An 8,994-nucleotide genomic window follows, 5' to 3' on the forward strand; every position below is an offset into this window, starting at 1 on the left:
ATAAGATAATACTAAAACGTTAATCAACACATATAAATAAAGATAATACTAAACGTTAATCAACACATAATAAATAAGATAATACTAAAACGTTAATCAACACATATAAAATAAGATAATCTAAAAACGTTAATCAACACATATAAAATAAGATAATCTAAAAACGTTAATCAACACATATAAAATAAGATAATCTAAAAACGTTAATCAACACATATAAAATAAGATAATCTAACAACGTTAATCAACACATATAAAATAAGATAATCTAAAAACGTTAATCAACACATATAAAATAAGATAATCTAAAAACGCACAAATTTTGTCACACAGGAACTCTTTAAGCATTCAATAAAAATAATATTTTTAAGAATGTTATATATCAATTGGCTTTCGATGTTGGAAGAATTAAGAAGAGTGGCCTGTTTTCTATTAATGTAATCGTTTGCTTTTTTTCTTGAGTTTAACAATAGCATTTTTACAATTAAAGTTGATCAAGTTTTGTTTCTAAAAAGGTTTGGTTTGTTTGGAATTTCGTGCAAAGCTGCATAAGGGCCATCTGTGATAACTGCACCTAATTTAGCAGTGATAGACTAGAGGAAAGACAGCTAGCCAACAATACCCACCGACAGCTCTTGGGCTGCTCTTTTACCAACGAATAGTGGGATTGACCGTCACATTATAACACTCCCATGGCTAAAAGGGCAAGCATGTTCGGTGATGGGGATTCGAACCCGCTAACCACAGATTACGAGTCGATCGACCTAAAAACCAGGCCATGACATGTCATTCGCGAAAAGTACAATGCTAAAAATCCAGGGTTCGATTCCCCACGGTAGACACAGCACAGTGCAGCCACGGTAGACACAGCACAGTCCAGCTTTACTCTAAACCATGCCTTTCTAACAAATAGGTGAAACCAATCGGTTAACGCACAATAAAGGTATTTAACACCTTACATAATTGTGCATTGGAAACAAAAACTGTTTATTGTATCTTCATTGACTATATTATTTTCCTTTGTTAAACAATGTTCTTTAAGTTATGTGTTTTAGTGCTTTATTAATTAAAAATAATATTAGATGTTTTAGCGTATCAGACAGTAAAAAACTCCTAAAATATATTAAATGATTAATGATATTATTATTCAATAATAAAAACTACAGCGACACAAAAAAACTTTGGTATAAATTTAGAAAAAGTAAGCATTGTATCAACAGAAATTGAATTTTCGATACATCGCCCTTATTTGTTGCACGTGGATTAAACGGCTGGGTCAGAAAACCCCAGGATTCCTGTATAGCCGTCCCTAATTTTTAAATCACTGCCCAAAGGGAAAGCAGCCAGGGAATAGCAAACGATGTTTTAAGGACTTAGTTCTACTCTATGAACAGAATAGCGAGACTAATTATTACTTTTATAACGCACTCATAGCTGATAATGCAGAGCATGTTCAGTGGCATACCGTCTCGAGCATTTAATCCGCAGCTCGTCATGCTAACTACTTGACTACTGGCAGTCCATTTATTATGAAATTCGTTTTTCTAAATTTAGGTTTTTACTAAAACTAATAATTAATAATTTCGTTTAATCACAAGAGGAGGAGGGGCGATTTTTAGAAAGAAAATCGGCATAAAATATTACCTAATTATTTATGTAAAGAAATTAATTGAATTAAAAGAATATACGTTTTATCAAGACAGCAAGACTGAGTGTTGTGGTTCAAAAAATTATAGTTAGTATACTTGTGGTGCTACAAAGTTTAATGTCTAACTCATATAATTAATATTATGCATTATTAAATAACAAAACTTTAAGGAGGGAAATAGAACTCAGTAAAATAAAATTAGGTAACTTATCACCTCATTTTCAACTAAAAACGGCTGAACGTGGCCTAGTGGTCAAAGTGTCTAACTGTGAATCCGACAATACATGGTTTTCGTCCCGTTGCTGCAAAGAAAATCTCAATTGCACCTTGAAACCTTCGGTGCATTATAAAAATGGCATTCAAAGTTCGTTCTTTCATTAGAGTTAGCGGTGGGTGCTGTTTATTAGCTACTTTATTTCTATTTTTTCAGTTGAAAATTGTGGATGACTAGCACATATGACCTTTACTCGAATATCCGACATAGACCAGTTACAAAAATGATCCCAATTTGGCATATTGTAAAGAAAACAAATTTCGTGTGTAAAATCAATCTGTTATTTGGTAAGTAATTAAGAATTGCTAATAAGTGGATCAAGTCCTAAGTCAAATGATTCTGTAAATCTTATTTTGAGTTACAAAAAAAAGGGGGAAGATTCCTTTTTAAAATAAAAATTAAATAAACATAACAGATGTGTGTTTGAAGTTAAGCACAAAGTTACACAAGGGGCTATCTGTGCTCTGCCCACCACGGGTATTGAAACCCGGTTTCTAGGGTTGTAAGTCTCCAGACATACCGCTCTGCCACTGGGGAGTGCACAACAAATATATGTCAGCTTGTTAGTCGTTTCAGATGTAAAATTACTTGCTAATAACGATTCTAGAAAGAGTAACTTTGTTTCCGCCAAAGTTTTGGCTATAAGCTGCTTAGTTTTGGCTAAAAGCTGCTTAGTTTTGGTTATACGTCGCTTAGTTTTGGCTATAAGCAGCTTACTGCTGAGGCTTGTTTGTCTTATTTTGTTTTTGAATTTTGCGCAAAGCTACACGAGGGCTATTTTTCCCAACGAATAGTTGGATTGACCGTCACATTATAACGCCCCCTGGCTGAAAGGGCGAGCATGTTTGGTGTGACGGGGATTCGAACCCGCGACCCTCAGAGTACGAGTCGAGCGCCCTAACCACCTGGCCATGCAGGGCCACTGCTGAGGCACCTAGAACTTTACACTTTACAGAATAACATCGATACTTCAGGGTTAGTTGTCATTGCCCGGTGGTGAGGGCGCTCGAGGAATCGAATGTCATCACCGAGCATGTTTTCCCTTTCAGCCAAGAGGGCGTTATAACGTGACGGTCAAAATCCAACTACATGTATTTTGATTAGAGTAGACAAAGAGTTGGTGGTGGATAGTGTAGACTAGTTGCCCTTCCTAGTTGATCACTTCTAAGTTAGTGATAGCTAACACAGATAGTTCTCGCGTATCCAGCGTGAAATTGAACAACATTTTTAAGGATATCGGAACTCCTTGAATGAAGGAATTCCCTTCTGTTAACGTTCAAACTGTTGCATAACGTATAATTTCTACAGCTGATACGATGTGGTGTGGTTTCAGACACGAGAAAAGAACAACTTTAAATTGTTATAAGTGCCATTAATTATAGAGTAAATTTTAAAATGTATCTATAAAGATTATGTACCATTTTTTTCAGGAACCTAAAAAAAATATCTTCCACTCTGTAAATAATTGAATTTTCTCTGGTAATTGAGTTCAACAAGAAAAACCGGTCGAATGAAACACGTAACAAGCCTTTTTATGTTCGGGAATATATGTTAGTAAATTTTGTAATTGATCAAGTCTGAATATTTTTTGTACTGTAATAATAGAGATTGGAAGAAAAATAGTCAAAAAATTTTAAGATTTCAATTTGAGGCTATACTCAAGAAACTGAACCAACTTGTGGATAAATTGAAAGCGTGGAAAATTAAACGAAGAAATCAATCAATTTATGTCATTCCTTCTATTTGAAAAAGTTTCCTTGTTTGATTTTAATAAACTTTCGACAGTGAGATCGCTGTGTTTTATATACATACCATCTTATGCCATAGAATGTTTCAAATGTCTGTACATGACAGCTTCCGAATGTGAAAAAGAACAATGCTATGGAAGATCTTTTCGTTGAATAATTTAATACTTGTTCATAGCTGAAATTATAAAAAAAACAATTTAATATAAAATCCAAATATCATGCAGCCTAAAGCTTTAGGAATCTTTTCCCAAAAGCTTCTATTGTTCCAAGTCAGAAGTGTAGTATCGTTGATTTAATTACTAACATTTTCAATGAATTCAAAAATGTTTTCAAGGGTACTGCTTCCCTTAGCGATTCACACTTTTCTTTTAATATATATTATCAAGTGTAATCTTCCCATGTTTTCAAGGTACTGCTTCCCTTAGCGATTCACACTTTTCTTTTAAGTATATATTATCAAGTGTTATCTTCCCATGTTTTCAAGGTACTGCTTCCCTTAGCGATTCACACTTTTCTTTTAAATATATATTATCAAGAGTAATCTTCCCATGTTTTCAAGGTACTGCTTCCCTTAGCGATTCACACTTTTCTTTTAAGTATATATTATCAAGCGTAATCTTCCTTGTTCAGTATATTTTCAAAGGAAATAAAAAGGTTTTATCATTAAAAAACGAGCCTTAGACCAACTAATATATAAGAATGAGCCAATGATTTGTGTGACTAAAGAATTCCTTTCTTCCGTACAGCGATATCCGGAGTTCAGATAATGTCGCTGGACTTCCCAGATGATATCCACTCTGGTTCGGACCTAACACTTCGCTGTCACTACAACTTGGAAGGCGAGAGTCTTTACTCAGTCAAGTGGTATAGAGATGATATGGAGTTTTTCCGCTTTGTGCCACGAGATAATCCACCGAAACAGTTCTTCCCGCTCGAAGGCATTGACGTTGATGTAAGTTCATCTTTTAAATGGCTCTTTTCCTTGATCTATGTATCACTTTTACTACTGAGTTTAAACTACGCGGCCTGTTCCCACTGTGAACGCATCATTGATCAAACCATCTTTATGAACACGGGGATTTTCCTGTCGTTCTCTCCATTTTTTCTCAAATTACTATAAAAATATTTCTTTCTGTACTTCTTTAGCAATTTTTCACGTAATCTATCTCTTTATCTTCCTAAGACACTTACTTGTCTACTTAATGTCTGTCTTTCTCTCAATTTGTTTATCAGTCTATCTTCCTTGCCTTCTATTTATTGGTGAGTCAATCTGCCTATTCACGTGATTTGAGTGTAGTAAAAAGTAAGTATAGCGCTTTTCTGTGTTAAATATGCACGTTTCGTTGAAACTAACTGGATTAGTTTCACAAATTTTGGTGTGACAAAGAAAGTAAGTTTAAAATCAATAAAATAAAAACGGTATTATAATTATTATTTTTCAGATATTTTTAATGTGGGATATATATATATATTTTAAGATTGCGAGTTTAAAATGTAAGTTGCACTGTCATGTTTTTAAATAATAAAAACAAATTGCTCATAATTGTTTATCTCCCTTACTACCAATAACATTTGTTATGTGTAATATTTGAGTAATAATACTTTAGTTTACCATCAAGAACAAGAATTAACTGTTCGTTGAATTTCGCACAAAGCTATTCGAGGGCTATATAGAAGTGTTAGAGTACAATGAAGGCGAGCATGTTCGGTGACAGGATTCGAACCCGCGACCCCCAGATTGGAGTCGAGGCCCCTGATCACTGGGCCATGTCAGACCAGAATTATTTTTTGTAATTAAGCACAAAGCTTCACAATGGGCTAACTGTGCTCTGCCCACCACGGGTATCGAAACCCGGATTCTAGCGTTGTAAGTCCGCAGACACACCGCTGTGCTGCCACTGGGGGGGGGGGGCAGAATTAACAGTATCTTATGATTCAGAAAGAATAAGTGTTCACAAAAATTTCCCTAACCTTGTCATTGGGAAACGGAACAGAAAAACAAAACTCCATCAGATGGGAGTCTTGTCTACAACTTAAGGCCAAAAAAAATACGTATTTATAATGAAGATAGTTTGGCCTGTAATGAAATTATCCTAAGTTAAAGTAGCAGGATCTAACTTGTCTATTAACACATCATTATTTTTTTCCATATGTAACAGATCTTATGTAGGCCCACGTGTACAATGTTGCTCACTTGATTGCCACTTTTGCTACTTTATATCCAATTTTTTATTGTGAGCGCCATCTTTACACATCTTTAGTCTTCAATATGTTGTTATCATTATGAAATACGATAAACATCAAAAGGTGACATTGTTTAAAGATGGTGTTGGTTACTTTGCCATAAGTAAATGTAGCTTATGCTGTGTCTTAGCTATATTTTGAAGGGTTGGAACTTCTTATTTCGTAATGCACGTACAAAAAGTAAACATTAAGCAAATATACATTAATATATATGTATATATTAAAATGTAAGTTGTACTATCATGTTTTTAAATAATAAAAAAACAAATTGCGCACAAATGTTTATCTCTCTTACTACCGATAACATTTGTTATGTGTAATATTTGAGTACTAATACATGGCACGCCTTTCTTATCAGTCAGTGGAAAAGGAATTTAATCAGTACAGCCAATCACACGGTTATACATTAGAAGAGAAATTATCTATAGAAATTTAGGTACTTTTTTATTAGTCGAACCAAAAATATTTTGCCCTATTACGTGAGTTTAAAAATAATTTTGCTGTGAAACGAATAATGTATTCGACTCGTTTGGATGGCCATTTTGTTCCTCTGTATTTTGGTTCTGGGCATACAACTCAGCAATAATTAATATTTAATCATACACACACCCTTTTACACGAAACCATTTGGGAGAAGGAAACAAAGATGCTGTAATACTACTTTTATAAGATTCGTATGTAAGAGTTACAGTACACACGAGCAAGGGTTAGTTGTGAAATCAATGATGGTTGTATTCATTGATGGTTACGTTCAGTGCATCCTTGGTCCGTATCTCGTCGATAAGCAAAATAATGATGCTGAAAACATTTGAACCTGTATTTAATCAAATAATGTGATTGCTGCGGATTGAGAATTTTCAGAGTCTTTGGATCTCTTTCGCGAACTCAGTGTGAAAATTCCAGATGTCATTCCTTCTGCAAAAGGGACGTAACCAGCATTCTACCAGGTAATCCAATCTTACAAGGCTTGTGTGGCAATATTTTGTCACACTAAACAGTGGAAGCTAGAAGATACTGTATTTATCAACCTTCTGGTTTGTTGTAGATTATGTGAAAATTCTAGTGCTATTGACCTTCTCTCGTATGAGACATGTGCTTGAATTTGTTAAATAACCCAACACAATGACATATGGAAGAGTTCGAAGGCTTATCGTAAAACAGGTCGATATAAAAACATGGAAGCAGTTTTCCTCTCTAGACTTTCCCGCTTGTCTGTAGACTGTTTACGTCAATGATATTGAGGTATACCGGGCGGATTCACACACATACAGAAACACTTGTCTGAGGGTGGGTTGTATAGTGTATGGGACGTTAGTAAATAAAATGGTATTTTTGTCAAAGATTAAATCCAGCCATGTTTCAAGCAAGCCGTAATATTTCTGGATTCAGCATAACAGTCATGGTGACCCCTTATACTACTGCCTGTGTCTACACAGGCGCAAGAGAAATAAAACGATGTGCACACATACCATCAGTAATGTGATTCCTCGTATTCAAATAGCACCAAGAAAGATTAATTAAAGACTAATAAACACAAGTTTTATTAATCTAGGCCAAAATATAGAATACGTGATGAGATTCATATATTTAAAGAAATGTAAATGGTTTAAAAGATGTAAAGATCTATTCAAAAGACAGAACATGCTGTAAATTATTAATACGTTTTTGTATGTGTTTTTTGTAAGGTATAAGACTGAGAAACACAAGTCTTTTTCATCTAGGTCAAAATATAGAATATGAAATAATGTTCATATACCAAAAGAAACGTAAATATTTTAAACGATGTAAAAGATCTATTCAAAAGACGGAATATACTGTAAATTATTAATACGTTTTAGTGTGTTTGTTGTAAGGTATAAAACAAAGTATTTATTTTGGAAACTGGTAATGTTAAATAGCTAAACATTATCTTATTAGATATGTAAGTTTGATATCAAATCCATGAAAGGTAATAACGGAACAAACATTTTACTAAAAATGTACATTACAGATTTATACCGCTATATGTATATCGCTTCTTAAAAATAAAAGTATAATTATGAAATATATGTCTAGAAATCGTGTTTTTTTCATGTTTCAGACTAAGGTACGTATTTAAAAGAAAACAAAAACAACTGAGTTACTTGACATTTAAAAATTGGGCAATAAAGAAAAATTGGATTTTTTAACCGGAACGACATCTTAGCGCACGTGTATCAAATGACCAATTCAGAGACTCAAGTATAGCCATCATTAATTTTTAACTACTTACTGACCAGGAATGGAAGCTAACCAATAGCAACCGCCGCTAGTAGGGTTTTGTAAAACTTTATGAACCTAATAACAGTATTAGCTGTCACTTTTATAACGCACTGAGAGAGAAAAAGAGAGAGAGGGAAAAAAAAGAATGACTCGGCTTTAATTCACTAAAAAAATAATTCTTTATACTAATTTAGCTATAAGGCTTGGAATATAATTTACTGTCAGGAGTAGACGCATTGTTCTCTATATTTTAAACACGTTTTAGGCTATAACTTCTTGTATTAATTGTAAATGTAAAGAAGGAAACCAGTTAACTATTAGGTCGTTAAAAAATTAATGTCGCGTTTTGGAACACTTTCGTTAACCCCCCCCCAAAAAAACGTACAAAATGTATAATAGTTAAACGAACCGCCTAAACGTCACGTTAGTGTAGCCTATATACTGTGTAAAGTTTGATATACTCTAATCCCTTATAGTGATGACACACGACGAGACACACATTAGGCATGTAATGCTGTTTCAATAAAAGAAGGGGAAACAACGCCACTGTAGCCACAAAGAATATCAAAGAAGTTTATGAAAATGTTTTGAACGTTCGTAAGTGTCAACAATGGTTCAGCAAGTTTCGTTCAGGTGACTTTAGCCTTAAAAACTGTGATGGCAGGGGCCGACATGTTGGAATTGATACTGATGCTCTGAAGACGCTTGTTGAGTCTAGCCCAAGGCAATACACTTGTGAAATGGCCCAGAAATTGAACGTCTTTTATGAAACAATACGTAAACACCTAAGGAATATGGGACAACTCCATAAAGGTGTTTGGGTGCCTCACGAACTCTCC

The 8,994-nt window shown here is 34.2% G+C and overlaps 1 protein-coding gene across 2 annotated transcripts in view; it reads left to right on the plus strand.

The window, feature by feature from the left end:
* The window catches only part of LOC111087521, an 83,680-nt gene that overhangs the window by 29,585 nt on the left and 45,101 nt on the right, over positions 1–8,994 (plus strand). For both annotated transcript variants that reach the window (XM_022394431.1, XM_022394430.1), the window contains exon 2: positions 4,417–4,622. In XM_022394431.1, the coding sequence (XP_022250139.1) occupies positions 4,417–4,622 (206 nt within the window). The remainder of the gene's footprint in view (positions 1–4,416; positions 4,623–8,994) is intronic.

Source organism: Limulus polyphemus, unplaced genomic scaffold (assembly GCF_000517525.1).
Source record: "Limulus polyphemus unplaced genomic scaffold, Limulus_polyphemus-2.1.2 Scaffold2255, whole genome shotgun sequence".
Lineage (NCBI taxonomy): Eukaryota > Metazoa > Arthropoda > Merostomata > Xiphosura > Limulidae > Limulus > Limulus polyphemus.